Source organism: Brugia malayi (genome assembly GCF_000002995.4).
Source record: "Brugia malayi strain FR3 genome assembly, contig: Bm_v4_ChrX_scaffold_001, whole genome shotgun sequence".
Lineage (NCBI taxonomy): Eukaryota > Metazoa > Nematoda > Chromadorea > Rhabditida > Onchocercidae > Brugia > Brugia malayi.
Window position 1 is genome coordinate 7,706,535 of NW_025062479.1, and position 22,893 is coordinate 7,729,427.

General features: G+C 32.2%; 3 protein-coding genes across 3 annotated transcripts; 2 read left to right on the forward strand and 1 right to left on the reverse strand.

The window, feature by feature from the left end:
- Nucleotides 1–1,118: 1,118 nt before the first annotated feature.
- Nucleotides 1,119–2,180, forward strand: Bm13445 (Uncharacterized protein; the record flags this gene model as incomplete). Its single annotated transcript, XM_043074014.1, has 3 exons — nt 1,119–1,213; nt 1,553–1,624; nt 2,090–2,180. The coding sequence occupies 3 exons, from the start codon at nt 1,119–1,121 to the stop codon at nt 2,178–2,180; spliced, it is 258 nt and encodes an 85-aa protein (XP_042929948.1).
- Nucleotides 2,181–5,829: 3,649 nt separating this feature from the next.
- Bma-obr-3 (Uncharacterized protein) lies at nt 5,830–11,239 on the forward strand (the record flags this gene model as incomplete). The annotated part of the gene is made up of 15 exons (XM_043074015.1): nt 5,830–5,934; nt 6,276–6,467; nt 6,669–6,875; nt 7,080–7,154; nt 7,309–7,441; nt 7,617–7,714; nt 7,877–8,010; nt 8,237–8,414; nt 8,703–8,939; nt 9,137–9,304; nt 9,572–9,675; nt 9,765–9,938; nt 10,346–10,503; nt 10,738–10,805; nt 11,072–11,239. The coding sequence occupies 15 exons, from the start codon at nt 5,830–5,832 to the stop codon at nt 11,237–11,239; spliced, it is 2,199 nt and encodes a 732-aa protein (XP_042929949.1).
- A 3,683-nt stretch (nt 11,240–14,922) lies between these two features.
- On the reverse strand, nt 14,923–15,913 carry Bm4918 (Uncharacterized protein; the record flags this gene model as incomplete). The annotated part of the gene is made up of 3 exons (XM_001898946.1): nt 14,923–15,063; nt 15,347–15,479; nt 15,696–15,913. 3 exons carry the CDS (start codon nt 15,911–15,913, stop codon nt 14,923–14,925), a joined length of 492 nt encoding a protein of 163 aa, XP_001898981.1.
- Between the last annotated feature and the right edge of the window lie 6,980 nt (nt 15,914–22,893).

Here is a 22,893-nt window from a genome sequence, read left to right on the forward strand (position 1 = left end):
TATACTTTAGCAGAATAAGAACCTAATAAGCTGGCCGAAGAGATTAATTTGAGAAGTAGCGTAATTTCTTTCTGTTAACTTAATACAGTAGCTACAAATCAGTGTTAAGTGCTGTTTTACAAGTCATTTGAGAATTTTCACAGTAAGAAGTTTCGTTCGAGAATGTCACAAAGAATCCTTACTGTCTTGGTTCCTAGTTGATGAGCTTTGACTAATAGGAGTCAAAGAAGGCTCGAATCCTTCCATTTTAACATTCAAAATCGTTCTAGATTTTTGTTTCTTGTACTCATCCACAGTTGACATTTGACTTCACGACATTTCACCAAAAATTATGCAGTATGACTTTCACTTAAAGGTATAAGGTATCATGTAGATTCTTAACTTACTAGATAACAATAATGTTTGGCTTTTGGAATGATATTTAACCCAGTCGCGAAAACACGGCTTAGCACACTTGTATTTTCGTAGAAGCTTGGCTAGATCGGAATTCATCGTTTTAAGAATACAATTTTTCGTTTTGTAAGGGTACCATAGCAGCACTGAAAAATATTTATGAAATAAAAAAAAAAAAGTAAAATCATGAAGTAAATCTTAATAGTTTAATTTCAGAAAATTTTCGCGAAGTTCAAATTAATGGATTCAAATAAATAAGCTTATTAGCGCTGACATGCTTTGAAAACAAAATGTCTAGTGTTGTTCCTCATTTACCATATTATTAACATAATTAACAATTTGACATAAGTAAAGGGAGTTAATGAGTGAAGAAAGCACTTATTATATTCATCGTTAAGTGAAGCCAGAACTACCAGTCGTTGGTGAGACGTAATATTTCTTATCTTTTCTATGCCGTTTCTATGTAGCAAATTCCTAATATTTGCATTCCTATGTGCCCGTTGTTGAAGATTTTTAATTCATTGCTCGGAAAGAGATCAGAAAATTTTAATAGCCAAGTTTAAATATATTTCAGCAGAAGATATTTGTTTGTTTTTAATCTGGAACGTAGTTCATTTTGATACGAGAAATTTAATTGCACAATATTTAGAAAATACTTTGCTCTTCCCGGTGAATGAAAGGAGGTCAAATCAAGCCGCGACAAAAGCACTATTAACAATCGTACAATGCACTTCGTTCATACATATTTCCTGCTCTTTTACTGCTTTATTGTACAGTTTGTTACAATAACAGTAGCAAGTGCTCATAATGACGAAGCATTGTATGCAATTTTTTATTTTGTAAACAAAAATATGAATTATAATTTAATCTATAGGCCTATTGTATCCAGCCTTGATAACATAAAAGGAATTACAAAATGAAAAAAATGGACAGCTTTAAACGCTCACGTCATATAAGTCAAGGGTATTCAAAATAACCGAAAAGGTGATATGATACCTTCCCAAGCATAAAAATGGTCCGGAATAGTGCTCAGGTGTGACGGTGTAGCGTGGAAAGATATGGAAGATACGAAGTTGTGAATTCATTTGTTAAGTTTGCAAATCATAATCGACACACTATTGTCAGTATTTACTTTTCTCTAACAAAAGCATTGTTTCAGAGGAGAAAAACGTGCAATACGTAATGCTTTGGTACGCTTCGATCGATCGGGCATAAGAAACGCCCTCGTCAGGTTATTTTCAACTAAATCATTGAAGAAATAGTAACTGATACTGTGTGAGAAGTAGTGTGAACAAAGAGTCACATTAGAAATCACAGCTTTGAGAAAGGAAAGCTATTTGCCAAAAACAGAACAGGAGGAATCGAAGATTATTTAGCTAAGCTTTAAGGGAAGAAACACTAACACCTAACCATTTAACAAAAAAACAATGACTAGGAAATCATGCAGGATGCAAGTATGTGTATCTGCTTCCCAATCAAAGTTCGTGATGTTCGGATTGAACCATTTCCTCTGATTGAACAAGCAGACTTTAACTGCTTCTTGTAAGCAAGAGTTAGAAATCGTAATGAAGCTTCAAATCATACGCCTCTATCTTAGCATCAGTTCTTTTTCACGTGCATATCAGACTAAAATACTGAGGTCACACTTGATAAAAATAAAGAAGGATTATGTATTTTTGTCTTAACTCTACTTTAGGTTTGGAAAGCGGATGTCTGATATGTATTTCTTAGATGCAGAAAATAGACGAGCTACGGCTCTAAATCCGTCCGGTAAAGTTTCTTTTTGACATCTGATGAAATAACTGTACTAGTTCATTACGTCTTTTACGATGTAAACTGCCGAAAATTATAATAAGTTGAGCTTTATGTAATGTCGATCTCTTCACTTTTATAATATTGAAAATACTATGATGTTGATGATTTGGCATGAATAATAATTTCTGTCCAAATTCAGTACAGTTTCATCATTTTGAGCATTCGAATTATATATCAAAGATATTCTTTCAAAAATTTAATGACTACAGTGCGATGATGATTATTTGCGTTAGATTCACTTCGTAGTTGGAATCCAAACTGAATTTCCTATCCGACTAAGTCGAGTTGTGATATCCCGTAGATCATCCGAGTAAACAAATGTTTCAGTGCCCGTACTTTGTTGTGAATTTATTTAAAATTGTGTTGATTGCAATGTCTATTTACAGCACATCTCCAAAAACATGGAGCAAATTCAATTTACCGAGATAGGCAGTGAGCCCAGAGAGCGGTTTCTGACTGAATATACTTCGGAATATTCTGATCGCAATATTTCAGGAGAAAATTTTCTACCAACCTTATCAATTACTCCAGTTCATTAAGTGAAATTTGAAAAAAGTCAGCAAAAAGTCATGTTGCACCTTAATAATCTGAAACAATAAAAAGAAGAATATTTCGCATGAAGATCTGATTGTTAATGAAATTTTTAAGTGGGCGTTGAAATTTTTACTAAGCCAGGTCGTTGTGTCACTTATTCGGTGAATCGCTGTAGCTCTGATGAATCATTACACTTTTAAATACTCTTTGTTCTGGAACTTATTAAGGGAATTGCACAGTTAACACCGTAAAGAAATGTTGAAGCATAAAACGATGCTTATTCAAAATTTTCACCAGTTTGTAATGATGTGAGGTTATTCGTCACATGTGTAATATATACTTAAGTAGAGATACAAAAGAAAATAGGCTCAGGAAAATTTTTTTGTTGCACCAAATGATTCTGAAGATGATAACATAGAACGGGATAATTTTAATGGAGAGCACTCCAGTAAAAATAATCGTTAATTAGTAGAAATCAGGTAAGATAAAGTGAAAATGAATTTAAAAATTATTTACAAATAGAGGGCAACAGTATTCATATCGCAATTCTGTTACAGTGTAATTTCTTCAGCTTCTCTACTTAACCTTTTCCGCTTTTAAAATCATAATTGGAATTTTTAGCAGACACTATAGTTGTCATGGAATGTATTGACTGCCAGATATTTTATTTTGCCTCAAACTTGGGTAATTAAACCAACAAATCAATATTATAACAAGGCGTAACGAATAGATAAAAGATAATTATAAAACACTAAAATAATATCAAGAACCACCCCAAAACGTAGAATGAATTACCGTAGTGGAGGATGGTTAGAACTGAACTGACCAGATATCCGGCAGAGGACATTTAAATGACGTGAAACAAAGGTTGCTAATAATGGGTTTTTTATTGTGTGAGAAAAAGGAATTAGCATAATAGCTTAAATGATTAATTACAAATGCGAAATTATTTAGTGAACGACTTATCAGACATCTGGCAAAAAGTATTAGAATTTGAATGTAATTTAAATGTATCGTTTTTTACGACAATAGTTATGAATACTGAAACCATAGAAATGAAAGAATTATTATTATTAGCAAATTCTAAATTGAATAAATAGCCTTGTCATAAAGTCGCAGAAATATAACTACTAACATGCACTTCTTTTCAGTTTTTTATCCCTTTGACTACAATGAAAATGCATTGTGGGCTAGCATTTTCACAGAGTTGAAGGAAACAGACATTATCATATTTTATTATAGAACAATCAAAGGAGGAAAGGAATGATATATGTCCGAGATATTGAACAGTGCTCAGTCAACTCATAAGTATCTACCATTGAAGAGGTCGAGTTATTCTGCTTGATTCTTGAAAATTGAACTTGAAAGACTTCTTCTAAAGCAGAAGCTCACAACCTTGGTGAAATAATTTGTCGGAATTACCCATAGCCTAGCAACGATTGGTTTTACTCATAAATAGCATGTGGTAACTCAGCAAATTTGAATTTGATGAAAGTGGGACAGTTCTGCCTGCACTATTGATGCATCCTAGATTTACTAATATCTGATTTTTTCCAGTGATTTTTTTTTTTTTTTTTTTGTTTTATGAAATATTTACTGAAATATTTACACTAAATTTCATCGCCCTATATTTGCGCTAGGTTTTTTTATTACCTACTTTATAATATTTATGGCATTGGTATTAATATCACTAATTAGGTTAGCAAGGAAAACATTTGAAATAAATTAAACAATATGTTTTTTCAGCATTGCACTGTCTTTAAAATCTAGCATGAATAAGTATGAAGCAAATTTGAAGACAGATAATTGAGAGGAATAGAAGATAATTCGTAATAAATAATTTGTTGCAAATCTAACTTGGACTGTCGTTAGAAAGTCAAATTGACGAATGATATCGACATGTTTGAGGATTTTCTGGGAAATGAAATAACCGTTTCCATTTCAGTTATAAATTATTAAATGGATGTGATTCAGTTTATTACTAGATTTGACTCGACATTATGCAATGTTTCTTGAAGTGTAAATATCTGGAAAAATAAATAAAGTTTTTTTCAAAACTTCCCCAAAAAATTATGAAAAGAATTTGTGGAATGTCAGTTTCAAATATATCGCTGATACTTACGTCGCGAACATAAACTTAATTTGACCACTGCCCATTAACGTTCACGTTCTCAGATGATCAGTACGCAAAACTGACCTGTCTCACCGATTAGGACATTTTCATTACTTTACAACTACACTTCCAAACCTTTATGCTTTGTTGGACTTTTTAAACTTGAAACTGTTTCTTAAAATTAAAATTCCCAACCGTTATGCAGAAAAAGAAAAAAGGAACAATTTGGGCCTGTATCGATTTACCATAAAGTCTTGCATTTTCCAGAGGGTATGCATTATTATTTGTAGTGTTTTTAGTCTAATTCAGAAAGTCTCATCTTTCTATTCTCCTTTCATAACATATTATCATCACTGCTATTAAATCAAGCAGTACGCATTCAGGTAACTGGCTGAAATGACATTCAGTATTTCTCATCAGTAGGCCTTAAACATAAGACATGCTTAAGTCGTGACGTCCTCAACCTTTGGGTCAATGAAACTCCGCACGTAACCCTGCAAAGGCAACCGCGTAAACGCGCTCGTACACACCTACATACATAATGCATACATACATACATACACACACATGTACAGCATATTCGCTGCTCCCTGTGTATCGCTGATGTTTGCTCCTGCTGTGTATGTGTATGTATATAATATATATATACATATGTGTGTGTGTGTATGTGTATGTATGTAGTGCATGTATTTGTACGTTTATGTTTGTGTGTGTATCCTGTGTGCGCCTGGTCAGCGTGTTCTAACGTAGGTATGAATTGTGCGGATTCATATGCAATATTAGTAATAGTTTTTGCTAAATGTGAACTAATTGCGCCGTGTCTTCTGCCTTTTCTTCATTTCCTTAGATAGGTATTTTTGCTGATTTATTTCGGGTCTTACGATAGTGAAACATTTTTAGGCGCTGAAGTGAAAACAAATTAGCACGTAAATGAAGGTTAGAAACAGCTAAGGAAGCATTCATCAAATATGGTCATGACAAATTTGACCCCAACGGAATCTTTGTTACATTTGGAGCAGAGGTCATCCAGTGTAATCAATGATAATGAGAATGCTGATGATCGGAAAATAAACTTGAAGGTTTCATTTTTCGGACTTGAGAATCAAGAAGTTGGGCTTACAATTCCTGTCTTGTCTTTTATATAGTACATATAGATTTCGTGATTTAAATGTATATATCAGAATTGATGCATTTATGTTTCGAAACACCTGTCATTTACAAGAAGGAACAAAACTTCCTCTTTGTAACAGCTGATATTGGTTTTAGTTGGTCTTCAGTTGGTCATATAGATAAATCAGGCAGTTCTGAAGGTCATCCAACAGTATATAAAACGTTCGATAAAGATGATTACGGGGTATAAGATTAAAGATTTTAGCTTTAAATGTAGGGCTAGAAAATTGGACTGACTTGAATTTTTTAGAAACAAAAGCGAGAATATCGTGATGAGAAAAAACGAGTTACACGAGAGCTACTTACAGCTTTGCATGATCCGACAATTGTTGTTATGGCTGATTGGTTAAAAGTTCGTGGAACTTTAAAAAAATGGAATCGCTATTTTTGTGTACTGAAGCCGGGTTTATTGCTCGTTTATAAAAGTAGCAAAGTCGATAAGGTGTTCCATTTATAATCATTATTTATCAACCCCATTGACAAATAACTGAAAAAACGGGGAGTGTCTTTAACTCTAGTTTTCAAAAGGTACTTATCTAATATATGTTTCTTGCAAGAGACAACATCAGTTTACATAACTCAGGGAATTTTAAAGTTTCTTTTTCTGTGATTTCTTGTGCATCAGATTTTGTTACTTTTGAAGTCGGGTCAATGGATTGGTACAGTGCTGTTGAACAATTGTGAACTGATCGAAAGACCATCGAAAAAGGATGGATTTTGCTTCAAACTATTTCATCCAATGGATCAGAGTATATGGGCAACCCGTGGGCCTTTGGGAGAAAGCCATGGTGCCGTTACAATTCAACCTTTACCGACTACTTATTTGATTTGTCGAGCATCATCGGCGCAGGTAATGGGTTAACTGTTTTACGCTTGACATGTCTTGAACGTTATGATTTCACAGCTCTGGGTTAGTTCGATTTTTAATGCTGACTCATCCTTAATTGGGGTTCCAAAAGTTGGATGTCTTTGTCATTGATGAATCCTAAAATGGACGAATCGATTTTGTTGAGGAATGAAAATTTTATTTTAATACGGTTACTTTTGTGTTTAGGCAGGCGGCTGTTGGATGGATGCTTTGCATTTGACTCTCCGTTGCAGTGGTCTCTTAATAAGGACCATGTGCAAAGTAAGACTTTATTTTTTAAAATCTTCAAAGTGAGTATGGTCGGTATAAGAAAATATTGTAGTCCATTGTATATTTGCTGTCTAGCTATTCAATTTAATGTGCAAGTTTCGGAAATAATTCTGTTGAAGAGTAGTATCTTCTGTTGAAAATTTAGCTTTCTGGCTGTAATCAGAAAGGCGAAGAAGCAACCATCGATGAACAGAACATCTCTGACAACATTACATATAGTGATACTGTTGAAAGTTGTCGAGAATTTAACGAAGTTGAAGCGGAAAGACATTTTGATGGTTAATTTTGTGCTTTTGCTTTACTCATAATTGTTAGGTCCTGCTTTAAACATTAATCACATTTAGTCTTACGGCATCAAATTATGCAACTCTCAGTATGATGTATTTCAGTTGACTAAGCACTTTTCATTTCGTAATTTCATGTTTACTAAATTAATTGAGGTTTTTTATAAAGGCCTGAATGATGATATTGATCGGAAGACAGTATCAGACAGTGATGATGGCACTATTGATTATGAAGAAAGTTCCTACATCCAGTCAGATCCAGAACAGGTTTGCTTTCTAGCTGTCATTTCAACGTTATCATTTTCGGCGAAAATTTATAACTTGGATTTGAAATGATTCTGATTTGTAAAGGACAAAAACAAAAGATTCTATAAAAGGAGTTCAGAATCACTGTTGTTCAGGTGATTCTAACTCTGAGGCTTTATTTAGTTTGATCCAGCAGTACAAATCGAAGATCTTGCTGATGAAAACAAAAGTCTTATATGGAGTTTACTGAAACAACTAAGACCTGGAATGGACCTTTCAAAAGTTACCTTGCCAACATTCATTTTGGAGCCGCGTTCGTTCCTCGAAAAACTTGCAGATTTCTATTACCACTCATATGTTATTGCCGAGCAAGTTTTCTGACATCTTTTCATCAAAGATAACAAGATCTGCTGTCATAAAAAAAAGATAAGGTGGTCAGTAGCGCTTACTTCTTCCTTTTGCCTTATCTAATTTGTATAAAAAATTTCAAATACTACAGTTTCTGATTTTTTTTTCTTTATTTCGTTCTTGCTTTCATTCTAGAGCCGCTGCTGAGGATGATCCTTTACAAAGGATGAAGATGATTGTGAAATTTTATTTGAGCGGATTTTACAAGAAACCAAAAGGTTTGAAGAAACCATATAATCCGATATTAGGAGAAACATTTCGATGTAAGTGGGAACATCCCGACAATTCGACATCATACTATGTTGCTGAACAGGTTACTTTTCCGATGTTAATAATTACACTTCTTGAATGCTTCTTTACAGAAATTTCTTGAACTGTAAATTCGAATCATTTTATACAGCTTTTTCTGATTTTACTGGTCCATATAGATGTTGATCGTCCACTAAATTTACTCATAAAACGTTAGCAATTGTCTGGACTCTTGGACGATGACCTGTTGAATTTTTCAGAGATCAAATTTAATGCAAATGTTAAGCTAATCAAGATATAATTACGTTATTTATAGAAATCCATTACTGACTGAAATGTTTCTGCGCTCTAGGTCTCTCATCATCCGCCAGTTTCGGCACTTTTTCTTACGAATCGAAAAGCAGGTTTTAATATATCGAGTACAATACTGGCAAAAAGTAAATATTACGGGAATAGTTTATCAGCCATGATGATTGGTGACGTACGAATAACGCTTTTGCAACGGGGTGAAACATATATTGCTACCCTTCCATATGCAAACTGTAAGGGTATCATGATTGGAACATTGTCAATGGAGTACGGTGGTCAAGTGAATCTCTTCTCATTTTTAATATATCAGCATGCTATTTTTAATCTGAATCCAGAATAAGAGTGATTAAAAGGTAGCATTTGAATTTATAAGCTTTTAAAAGAATGTTTCGAATTTTGAATGAAATTTTTTTAAATGGATTCATAAAACTGCCAATTATTTTTGTCAAAACATCATACAAAAAGAGCTCATTTAAGGTAAGAATAGAGTGCAATCGTACCGATTATGTATGCGAACTTGATTTCAAATTAAAGCCATTCATTGGAGGAGCTGTGAATCTTATTACCGGAGATATCAAATGTAGGAAGGAATTGGTGGCACATATTGAAGGGGCTTGGGATGGCGAAATTTATATAAGTGAAAAGGTAAGATTAATCTGCTGAAGACATCATATACTTCAAATCATTTAATCAAAAGAGAGATATGACTGTAAGTTGTAGCATCTTTAATGCTTTTGTGTCTTTAGGTTATTATACCGCTGTTAAAAGCATTTGAACTTTTGACGCAAGAACTGCTAAAGATAGAACAGAATCGTAACTAAGTTGCAATATCACAGCGACCTGTAGCGGATATTAATAATGATATTGGCATGTTTATGTGAAATGAATAATTTTTCGCCATTTTTCTTGCAGGATATAAAGACACTTTTATGGTCAGCAACACCTGATGTAATTGCAAAACGGCTTAAACGTTACGAAGTTCTTTTGGAAGAGCAGGCTGAGTGGGAATCAAAGAAGTGTTTTTTTTTTTTTCTTCGTAGAAGTTTTTGGTCTTCGATTTGGTGATAAGGTTAATGAGGATTGCAATTATTAGTCTCCAATTAAGGTTATGGTTGAAAGTAAGTGAAGCGATAGCTCAAGATAATCAGAAAGCTGCAACAATAGAAAAAGGTAAATTAGAGGATGAACAACGCACTCGTGCTAAATCTGGAGTACACCACAAACCTAAATGGTTCAAACAGGATCTGCTATCGAAAAATTATGAATACATACATGCTGAGTTAGTAATTTTCTTATTCATTCAATTTTTTTTTGTAAGCTATATTAGTCTTGCTTTTTTAATATCGTGGTATGGCAGTATTTCCATGATTCCTAAGCATGTGATGTTGAACTACAACTGAAAAAATTAAAAGTTGATGTGAGCTAATAATTAATTGCCAATGCGATGATGTCAAAATTTTTTGCAATTTGTTATGAAACGTAAGGATAATAATTTTAAAATTACACATTAATGCAACATTGATATTAAATTTGCAAAGACTTATGTTAACATTTTTTATAATGAGTTGTACCTGAAGCAAACGTTTGGAACTCGATATTGTTAAGTTTATGCTAGTAAACGTCTTATTTCTTGCTAAACTTAATGCAGATCTTTTAAAAACATTTACTTCTTTTAAAAGCTTATAGTTATCAAGCATGGGATGAAAATGATGATATTCGTCAAATTGAACATGATTACGTGATACGAACAATTACTAAACATGGGACCAAAGAACGGACTGCTTCACCGCCGAGTTCAACTTCAGTCCATCAAGAACAGTCTGAAGATTCTGATTCACCCGGAAGTATGAATCATTAAGTGCAGACTGAATAACTCTTCGAATCTTTGTAAATAAATAGTTTCTCAAAAGTAGTGGGAATTATCGGGAAAATTTCTGAAGCAAATGTCTCAAGTTCTTCGCGTCTTAATTTTCCATAATAAAAGCGCTCCTTTTCGAAGTCTTTTTGTTTAATTTACTACTTTTTTTTTTTGTTTAATTTGTATTCCACGAAAATTTTTCCATGTCCTAATTTTACAGATAAGCAGTATTGCGAAAAGAAAAAACAACTTAGTTCACGAGATTTCGATCGCTTACAACAAATGCAGGTAAAGCCTTATTTTATTTGCTTTTTGACTCTTTTAACCGCTACACATTTAATTATTTAGGTTGTTGCTTCCATGCACCTAAACTTTTAAATCCTTAAAGGTCACAGTTTAATAAAAATTAGATTTTCTTTATCTAAATTTCTTTGAATGAGAAATGAAATTTGATGTTTATCTTTCTAAAAAAAAAATTATGGTAGTTCAGCATTTTTACGCCGTTGGTTCCATAATTTGTCCTTGTTGAAAATTTTTGACTAATATTTTTAAAGGACACTCTGGATCGTACTATACAGTTCTTGCAACATCTGGAAACAAGCTTTGAGAAGAGAACTAGCGTGGCCGTAACACAACAACAACTAATTGTGATTATGATTTTTTTCGTAATTCTTCATGCTGTCATTTTGCCTCTTTTTTTTGGGTCGTTACGTAATCTATAACTCCTGTGAGTATGTGGACCTTTGAACGTTTTTAATCATGAATAGTATTAGTTCCCAATTTATAAAATTCATAAAAGTGTTTTTGATCATACAAATCATGTTAGTTGCTTGTTCATTAATCATATATCAATCTTTACATTGATATAACTATTACAGCTGCATTATATATAAGGATAACTTCGTCTAATTTCTAAGTCATTTGTTTATTTATAGTCATTATTATATTATGGCTTCCTAAAATTTTCTGTTTCTGGAAATTTCCTTTGCTTTATTGGAATTTTAATACTGATGTATATTAAAAAGGATTTTGTTTTTGCCATTATCTGGACGAATGTTTCCAAAGTTGTTGATAAATTACTTTTCAACATCAGTTAAAGTGTTTCTCACTTCTGGTTGAGTTACTGTTTGTTCACGTAATGAAACAATGAATTCATTTTATCTTTCTATTACATAATTCTTGTGCTATATGGAAGAATTATTCATAAATGAAAAATATGTTTACACATAACATTTCTAATGTAGTGTATTTGAAAATTCCCGCTTCATTCAATTTGATTGGAATTTGTAGTTTCCGACATCTTTCGCCCGATATTTATTATGCCGGTTGAGAGTGTCCGGAATAGGAGTTGTATTTGAGAGTTGCTCGCTGCTAGAATAAAGCGATACGGGAGCGCAGATCTATTTTCTTCTTCATATCTTGTTTGAAAGATATATGAGGAGAAAAATTAAATTGCTGATTATGTCTGGGAATTTCTGTCAACAAAATTGGTCTACTGCGGAAAGTTTTAATCTTCAGAATAAAAGTCCTGGCGAGCACGAAATATAGCTATTTCGTAAACTTTAAAACTTACTAAGGGTTATTAGACTTTCTTAGACTATATGCGTTCAGTGCATTACGGACGCTTGCATACGTGAAAGCAAAAACTTGACAAACTTAATTCTTTTAAACTTAAGTATTAATATATATATATATATATATATATATATATATATATATAGGATGAATTGGTAAGTGATGATTTCAAAAAATGATGAAAGTTAGAACTTTCATTAGAAGTTCCTGTTAACATCACCTTTTCCAAAAGTGACTCGATTATAAAAGGTACGCTGGCATAGTTCTTTGACATGCACTAAAAATAATTATTTGTTTCGTCTAAAAGATTGCGAACGAAAGCAGTTTTGTTAATGAATTAAGATTTCCCACTTTCATGGTTATTAGCAGTGTTACACTGTGAATCTTAGTAATTTTAATCGAGCTGAAGCGGCTAATGGATTTACCACGATTAACTAATGTTTCCGAATTCTGTCGTCGTAGTTCCAAAATCCACTTTATATAATAAGCAATAGATGCCAATTAAAAGATTCGCTGTTTTATCTCCAAGTAAAAATTCTAATTCCAATTTGAAATTACTTTTAACAAGCAAATGCAGTGCAGTGATAGTAAATGCCCGGATCATTACAAAATCAGCTCATTTCGATATCGCGTTATGGAATAGCAATCCAAATCATTACCGTCCATTTCACTCTAATGTGTAGCATAAAAGTGATAATTAATTAGCATAATCTTCTAGCTATCATTATGAAATGAAATTTTCAAGTCCTTCCGAACTGTTTCTCACAATACCACTAAAAACTTCATCTTTCGGTACTAGGCTATTAGAATGCAAACTCAGATTATGTGAGGTCAGTCAAGTCAAACCTCTCTCCAATAACTTATGGTCACTTTCGGTCCACTTACTCCACATATAATTTTATTGCAAACATACCTAGTATTCTTTCCATTACAGATGAGTGGGATAAGGAAAATTTTTATTAGTTGCTTACTGGTCATACCAGCAAACACTCTAAAAAACAATTTGTAGGAAATCTTAAAGAAACTCGCCAGTCAGATTAGGTTATAAGTAAAAATTCTGCTTATTTCGTTTTGTAATGGTATTAGTACGATTGTGCAAAATTATCTAATACACAATGATTTCACCGAAATGATAGATTTTAGCCCGAGAAGAAAGGAAAGATTGACTTAAACAACTCTCATTAAAAGAGTTACTTCTATTTGGCGAACATATTTTGTTGAGAGTCATTTTTTTAATTAGTTGGAAATCCAGATTTCGAAAATGTCCAGCTGTAAATTAGAACCAAAAGCTTTCATTAAGTCGAGTAGACTAAATCAATTATCAGCATTATGAAGAAGTAGGTCTTGGATCCTATTGGGTTAGTGAAAACAATTATAATAATTGGAGATAAAATATCACTTGTTTGTCATAAACAAGTTCTGAATAAGTTTGAACATTAAAGTCAACTTTTTGTTCAACAATTCAAATTTAAAACTAATGAGTTAGCCATATAACATCAGAAAAAAAATTTTAAAAAATGAAAAAAAAAATTCTTTACTGTTACCAACTTCCTGATTAATTAGATTTATTTGGATCGAGCTTTTAATTCAGAGGATTTAAGAGAGTACCTTATTTACGATATTGTTTTTTTTAATTGGCGAAGTAACAACTGCTGAACATGATCCTGTCAGCTATCAGATTTGCGTTACTTTTTTAAATCGCTACGAGACTCCTCAGATTTGATTCGCTGAACTAGTTAAATCGATCATTGATTTTTTTTTTCAAAAAAACCAGTACATCTTGGCCTTATACTTACTCGTTTATATGTCGTTTTATTACTTCATTTGAAATTGAAGTTAGACCTAACACTTAAATCACATCGTTATGTCCAACAATAAAATTTACTTTAAGCCAGCTTCAGTTTACTTTAAGTAAACTGAAGGTCCAATTCCTTTTGTTGGACCAACAAAGCTTAGATTAATTTCGCTGGAATTATCCGTACTTTACATTTGTTCATTTAACTGAAAATTTCATGTATAATTACCAAAATTGTGAAGCAAATTTCTACACTGTCGTTGTTGCAAACTAAAAAAATATAAATATATAACAGTTAATTTTTCTGTTTGAGGAAAATTTGAATTTGAAAATATCAACTAATCTTCCTATCAAAGCGAAATCGTTACAGAATTCTTCTAGACGATCTCATAGATCTGAACAAACTTGAAAAAGTGTCGTTTTATCTTGTCTCTATTACCATTTTATCGTAATTTTTTGATTGTAAGTATTGGAATTACCTATCAGATTTGCCCGTCTCCCTATTTCTTGACAGTAAGATACCAAAGCTAATTTTCAGTCTTATTTTGCCGTTGCACTAATACCGACTTGGTTGAAAAGCTCTTACTAGAAAGTCAAGATTATTTGGAGATTTAGTCATTATTGATGAGATACTACTTGAATTTCAAATCTCTTTATCTTTCAACGTTTGCTCACTATCAGTTTTTTAAAATTTACAAAACATTGCAGACTGAAAATCTACACAGAAAATAGGATAAAGTATAAGTCAAAGTAAATTTGTGAATAAATTTATCCATTAGCAATTCAGGAATTGGTGAATTAAGTAGAATACACAAAATGTAATAAATACGAAGAAAGCATTCATTCTACTCTTTGAGGTCCTATAATTCATCTGAGCATTAAAGATTACAAATACGACATTGAAGGTAGTACGTAAGGTTTAATAATTCAAAAGTAATACATTGTTATCCTCATTACTGTAAGATAAGCCGTCAACACAATGCATAAAACAGGCATTTGATACGTAAAATGCATAAAACAATATTGTGAATAATTTCATTTGCTTTTATACCAATTATCGACAAGAGTTTCGCTATTATCAAACCAAGCGATATAACCACATGTTGCTTTACCCTCGAAACCAAACAGTGAAATCTGATCGCAACGGTCGCCACTTATTTCTGTTGAATTTTGAGCCTGAAGTGGTGCAACACGAAGCAGAATTTTACATTTAATCTTCCTAAACAATTTAATGTATGAAATAAAATAAATTGTATAGTTCGAACAAATATGGTTGTGGATAATTTCATTTGCTTTCACATTCATTTAATGTATAAACAAGTTCAGTACGAGGAACTTTTTGAAATCTGAAAATTTTTGATTGAAAGGAAGTGAAGAAATTGAAATATAAAAAAGTGAAACGGAGAAAAAAAAGTGAAAAAAAAAAAGACAGTCGTTTAAAGCATAATGAAGAAATTACATGATAATTGAAATGATTTACGGAACATTCCAGATGACCACAATGACCATGATTATCGCATCGACAGTAAATATTGTGCGCACTAAATGCACTCATCCAGCGACCACTCCACGTACATTCAGACGGATCACTTCTGAAGTTGGGAAATTGAAATTGTGAATTCAAAAAACAACAAACTGATAATAAGCTACTATTTAATTATTTTGATAGTCTTTTGATATAAAAGAGTGGTTAAATGGAATTAGCAATGTGTAATTAGCAGAAATATTGGAAAACTTAATGGAGTATAGTGTTAATGTCTACTGGCATTGTATATTAAAATTTGCTTTTCTAACAAAAGAAAACTTACTTGCAGCAAAAATGCTTTTTAAAATTTCCACCCAAAATAGTGCTACATGGTTCGCCAAAACTTGGATCCGGTTTACAGACGCCAGCAAACCACCAATTACTACAACGTCCATTGCTATTTCGGATGTAGTCATATTCTGCTTGACAGTGTCCACTACAAAATGGAGCTGTACCAAACCACTTACAGCCACCATCCGAAGGATATGGACGATAAGTCATCGATTCCGTTCCTCAGCTATCATTCCTCAAATCAATTTTTTTCTTAGTTCAAATAACAGGTGCTTTCGGAACTTGAAGGGAAAGAAAATAACCTGAACAAAATAAAGTGAAAAAGTACACAATGCTAATAGAATCGACAATTTGGTTAAAATCTAAAAGTTTTGAGTCCAAAAACCAGTTCTAACTCCAGAACATTAAAGTTTTCGAATTCGAAACTTTTGGCTGTTCTCGACTTCTACATCACGAGATATTCGTTTTCGTCTTACAATAAAAACGCAATATCAGCAATGATTTCTGCATCAAAGTTGGATGCTTTTTCCGTTTACCTTATGAGAAGAGATCATACCGCTTTGTAATTGAGGCGAAGCATAACTTAGAGAAATTCCTACCATTATGGGAAGATGATTTAAATTACCTTTCTTCCCGTAACGTCCTACTTTGTAGATATTTTCATTTACAGCAACCACTACGAAAACTGATAACAAACGTACCAATGATGTCATGCAGAACGGCCTCAATTACTGGCTCCGCGTCCTTCTTCATGCGTACATGTCTCTTCTCACGTTCTAAGCTTAACTTTGAGTAAGTAATTTCAAACGTCTTTTCAAAATTGATGAATACCCCACAGTCCAGTTAATTTATTTTTTATTTTGCATTTCTGAATGTCGTTTCTCCGCATGCATATTCAAATTTTATTTGAAATTTAAAATAAAAAGCATTTAAGAAAAAATCACAAGAATTTACCAATGATGCCAGTTACGAAAGCATTGACGAATGGCGTGCTCAGTACTCCCACATCTCGATACACTCTTTTCATTCTAATGCCTAAATAAAAATCGATTTAAAGACTGATTCCTAAAATACTTATTAATTTCTATTTCTCTTAATCATAAAAAAGACATATGCATACCAACTAACACTTCCCACTCCATTACAGTTTTAAACTGTTTGTTCCCTAATCTTATCAAAATCCAAAAACATGGATTTAAAAGTACTATTTAAGACTTTAAGTACGCTGTTGTAATTTGAGTTTCCTGAAAACATTGTTGTTCCAAAATGAAGAGTGCCAGCAGCCCAAACAGACTCCTCATTCATGATGAAAAAAAACACAGGGAACGACTGATACAGTGGAGTCAGTGACATAACCGATGGTACCTAAAATAATTCCCTAAGTATTGTACCAACCTTTAGAAAATGAAACAAACTTTAAAAAATGCTTGCTTGACTACGCATCACAAAGCAGCAGCTTGCTTAACCATCTGCTTTTTGCTTCCTCCGTATCGATTATTTACGATAAGATCAAAATTGCTTTTCATCAATTTTCAAAAAAGTGCTTAGTCGTTTAGATCAAAATAAGCTGATACTAAGCAGTGAAAGATTGCTTTCCGTAAAGGGAACAACAATTAGGGAAAGGAAATAAGAAATGGAAAATATAGACAGAAACAAGCGATCAATTTTAAGATATGTAATTAATATAGCACGGCAGCAAGATGGTCAGTAACTAAATAATTCATTAGTTAAAGAAGGATTAGAAATCAGTGCTCAAAGTAAAGCAAATGACTGAAAAAATCAAAATGTAAAAGAAAATTAAGCATTAAAAAGCTAGTCGACCTCTTGACTGTGTCAGCTAAAAAAAAGATAAACGAGATTTTTGGCACTGCATTAAAACTAGTGAGACATTAAATATTTGACAAATTATACCTCTTTTTTCGTTTCTGATAAGTTTCAGTTTTTTTGATATAATTTAAGGGGAAGTAATAACAAATGTAGAGAAAAAATTCCAAAAAAGGAAATAGAACTTTTTCTATCAAAATCCGAAATCTCTAAGACAAATCTAACTTTTGTCAACTGATATGATGGCCGTTTAATCATAACTGTCCAGTGGTCAGAAAAGTTGAATGTTTATGATCACCAAACTTTCATTAAAATTGTTAGTAGTGCAGACGAGTGCATTTTTATGAAGGATATCTTTCTTCTAATATGTAAATGAGTTTCGTTCGACTTCAAAGCATTTTTTTAATGTAAGTATTTATTTAGCAGTCTCATTGGATGAAGATTACGTAACCTGTTATACCATTAACAAACGTTGTACAAATAGTCTGATGGACGCTACAAACTGCAAATTGAAATGTCAGTTTCTAGAGCAAAAATTTGATATCATCGGGAATACATCTGACCATCTTGCCTGCTGGTCTCTTTTTCCAACGACTATCACCTCCACGTAATAAGAAGAGTTGAATTATTTTAGAACTAATAGTGCGAGGAAATGAGAGAAATTCACAGTTGCTGTTGTAAGTAGTAAGCATGTATTTATGCAAGAATCAACACATCAAAGTGAAAATTCGCACTCAAACGGAAAATTGGGATGAAGAGTGTGTTGCACTTTAATTTTTTTAATTTGATGAGGAAGTATAGTTAAGGATATCAAAGGGATTTGAAAAATGTGAAATAATGAATTTTTTTGAGAGAAGCGATAAGCTGCTTTAACGCTATTCGATATGGATAACTATGAAGATATTTCAACTGTGAATTATCCAGATTTTATCCCTTCCTACCAACACAACAAGAACACTTTTTGTTTGGATTGACAAAGCAGTGTTATGAAGAATGATATCTCAGAGTGCAATAGTCTTCATTTGGAGGTAATAATTGCCATTGGTTTGGAGAATGAAAGAAAGGAATTTAATTTGCATGGGTGAATGTGAAGTAATGCAGAACTTCTAAGGAGTCAGAACGCTTCAATAATACGACTTTGGTTCGCATTTTTGCAAACAGTTCAATTTGTAAATTGTAAATCGTCCATAATTCCAGTGAAAGTTACAAATAATTCAGAATTAAAAGCGTAAATTGTGAAGATGAATTAAGCGTTGAATTCAAAGTTTACAGATTTACATGTTTCGGTAATGAACTTTAAGAAATGGAACTGAACAAAGTGGAATAGTTATGCGGAATACTTCGAAATAGACTTTAAATTATATAAGCACTGTAGGGAATAAGCCGCTTCAAGCTCGTTCCATTTTTTTTGAACATCAAATAAGTGCCATATTCCGGTTTGTCACTGTCGATTAACGCTTGTTGGAAGTGTATGACAGTGTATAGACGTACAAAGTGGAAGATGATCCCATACTTGATTATGAAATCATCTACCATCAAACAACAGTTGATACTGTTAATAAGTAATTTAAAACACCTGGCAGTAAATCTAATGTTAAGATCAAAATAATGAGGTCACGCATCTGTATGAATGATTCATATTGAAATTAATCTCGTTTGTCTGTCAATCCCTATTCGAATGATAACTGCAGTGGAAGTAAAACGAAAAATTTCCCCTTTTTTAAATTCCAAGATTATGCTAGTAAACTCAGTCCGTTCCTCAGTATACACTATCGGTTGATTCTTCAGACAGCAGAGCTGTTTCCGGAGTCCTATTTTCAATTTTAATTTCATTATAATTAAATGAGTAACTATAAAAGGTGGTAATTGACACAAATAGTAAGCATGTCACAGTCATTAAGGATTCACTAATCCATGAATAAATGAAAATGAAAAGCCTTCTTCTTGGGAGCGGCTGAAAATCAAATGAGAACGTGCCGTGTCTGTCTGTCTGTATTATGTCTTTTATGTGTGTGTGTTTGTGTGCTGTATTTATATCTATGCTATATGTATTTATATCTGAAAGGCAGTACACGTGAAAAAGATGAACGATGATAGAGATGGGATCGGCAATCTAGCGCCGAGATATTGATGACTCATTGATAGGGAAGACGACGAGGGCACTAATGTTATTCGAAAAGGAGGATAGGAAAGGTATTTGGTAGTGTCGTGATTTTTTTGATTTCTTCATAAAATATTAAATACTGCCTCTTTTCGTTTGTTAGCTGATTTGATTCGTATCTTGAAAAAGTAATCTGGTTTTGCTCAAATCCTCGGAACATTATACTAATTTTTAATTGGCACGTAAGTAAGAAATTAGCTGTATGATAAGAGAAGTCTTGTTAAATTGGTAAAATTGCACGTGCAAAAAAATTAGCCTGAAAGTGTACATAAAACTGAGAAATAATGAAGGTTGGAATTTTAGCAAAAGTCATAATCAGATATCTATGCAAGTATATCAAGTCATATTGAGAAGCTTGAACGTATAGAATACTTTGTATGTTCGATCATGAAGGATTACGATGTTTTGGTTTTTCAAATGATTTTTGTTCTTACATGGTTATATGATCTTAAAATTTCTGAAGGGCTGGTATTTTATTGCTTTAGCTTTTTGGAAAATTGATTTTTTTGTGCGGAGTATTTCTAAGTATATTTTCATATTCCCAAAAATTTGAACAGTAACGGACTTCAAGTGTATGTATAAAAATAACTTTAGATAATCTGCACATTCAGAGTTATTCAGTGTACTTTTCACAATCATTAGCACATCATTCATTGTATATAAAGTGTCCTGTGGACGAATCAAGCTTGGGTTGAAAACTTTTTCCTGCAGTTGATATTATTTTAATACCCTCTGCAATAAATGACAATAATACAATACTAATTTGACTAAAAATAATTTTAAAAGGACTAAAATAATTTTAGTTTAAAAAAATCAAACTGAAAAGCAAGTTTATTTGATCATAAAAAATGCATTCAGTAAACATTCAAAAAACACTCCTAGTCAACGACACTATGAAATCAAAGCACAGGATTCTAGACTAAGAGAATGCAATAATTTAAAAGGTGTTTTTTTTTTAACTTTTGTACAATTAGTCTTTTAAAAATCATCTGCTAGTCAAAATTGCTTTTCTTTAAAAAAAAAAAGTTTAATTTACCTAATTTTGAATTCTAAAATAAATCAGAGCCTCTACTATTGATGATAAAAATGTTTCAACTGGAATTTCATTATCATAAGCAAATGATCACCAAAACCAGGGCTAGAGCCAAGTATATTCAATAAGCGTCTCTGTCTCTGAAAAAAAATAAATTAGTGGATGCAATCTTAATGTCTTATGTCTACTATCAGTGTTTTTAGTTTATATTCTTTATTTGCAACGTTATTTCTTTCCTGCATATATACCTTTCCACTAGTGACGAGTATCTTTCAAGTTCCATATCTAACATATATTTTACATCTTCTATAAAAGTCATGCCATAAATTGATTCTTTTTCTCACTGCTAGCACGGCTTAAATAGTAATTTAACAGTATTAGTAACTTTTTTAGGGTAGCGCTATTTGCTAACAATGTTCAGTTAACGGTAGTTCAAATAATAATTCACTGGCAATTAATTAATGGGAAAATATAACTGATTGATAATCAATCTAACTGATTAGTATTAGAAAATCAACCACATCTGTTTTTAATGCGGCCTAATTTTTTATAATTAAAATTTTCTAGTAGATAATTTGAAAGATTTAGAGAACAGCAAATTTGAGCATACTTTAGCAATTTCCTTTCAGTTTCTTAAAATGCTAAAAGCTTGAAAAATATAACTTCCAAGTACAAAATATAACCGACTTTTTACTACATTCATTAATTACAGGAATTCTCAAATTCGATTCTTGAATCATTTTTGTTGCCTTATAATAAAAGATTAAAAGTAGCGCTGTACAGAAAAAAAATCTGGAGCTAATTTAACCAAACCAAATTTTTTTATTAACTTCTTATGTGATACAGAAATGTAAAGTAACAAACCATCCATCCATGAAGCAATCACGACAAAGTACTTTCTTCTTCAAATCGTAAACGATCGTATTCAAAACATGTGAAGCAGTTTGATATCAAATCAGGATTCTTATAATACTATAAATATGAGTCAAATGCAATTTTTCTTCTACCTTAATTTTAAGTTTTTCAGGAAGTTCTTTGATAGGACATCATATCACATGTATCGTGTGGAACTGTAATATTATATCACCTGTTGCATGTAGCATATTTTAAGAATGTTGTGAAGATACCACGTCCAACAACTTTCAAGCCAGAAATTATTCTTCAGATCTTAAAATTTTTAAGTGCGCACAAAGTAAACAATACAAATTAGAAGCGTGAATGAGTCTGAAAGTTTGAAAGTCAAGACCAAAATCAACAAGATTTGCCTCGTTACAGTTACTTTTTAGTTTGTTAAACAGAGTTCAGCAAATAGTCACACTAGAAATGCAAAATATAAACTAAGGAAATGTAAGTATATATATATATATATATATATATATATATATAAGAAAATGTAAGTTATTTTGATAACCAAAAATCTTAATTCAGAAAAATTTACTACAGATTGAAACCATTTGCTTCGTTTCTAGCGTGAATTCGCGACTCAGTTGTTTTCATTTGTTGTCATTTGTAACGCTTAATTTGCCAAGGGAAAATAATGCTACTATTGCTGTGCGTTCATCGAGTATTCTCATAATTGTTTTTGTTTCGCTATATGATCATCTTGTCAAAGCAAAAGTAAAAAATATGTTTCGAAATTTCGTCTATAATGCTTGTTCCTTTCTTTAACAGACTAAACTGAAATATGAGTTATGAGGATTGAACGATATATTCTGAATAAAAATATTTCTAATAATATATACACATCGATCAATGCAGCTTTGACAATGCCAACAATAAGGCTCTCACATGTAATATTACGATTTGGATACTACAAACCACTGGCGCTCAGTAAAGCATAGGACAGTGATGATTGAATGTTAAAAAAGTGTTTCTTGCTTGTGTCTTTAATATTTAACACAATCGATCGATTATCAAAAATGATGTCTTAAAAATTGAAAATCTTATAAGTCTATTACAACGAGGTTTGTTTAATAAAATGAAGAATCCGACTGTATTTAGAGCCGAAAAAAGGGTGGACTTTATATTCAAGCTGATAAATCTATTGTGTTCATGAAGAAAGTTTACGTAATTGCACTTGCAGTTTCTACAGCTCTCCATCAAATATAGCAAAGAAGGTGGTCTCCAATTTTTTCGATTGCCGTACCATTAATACAATTACTGTACTTTTTG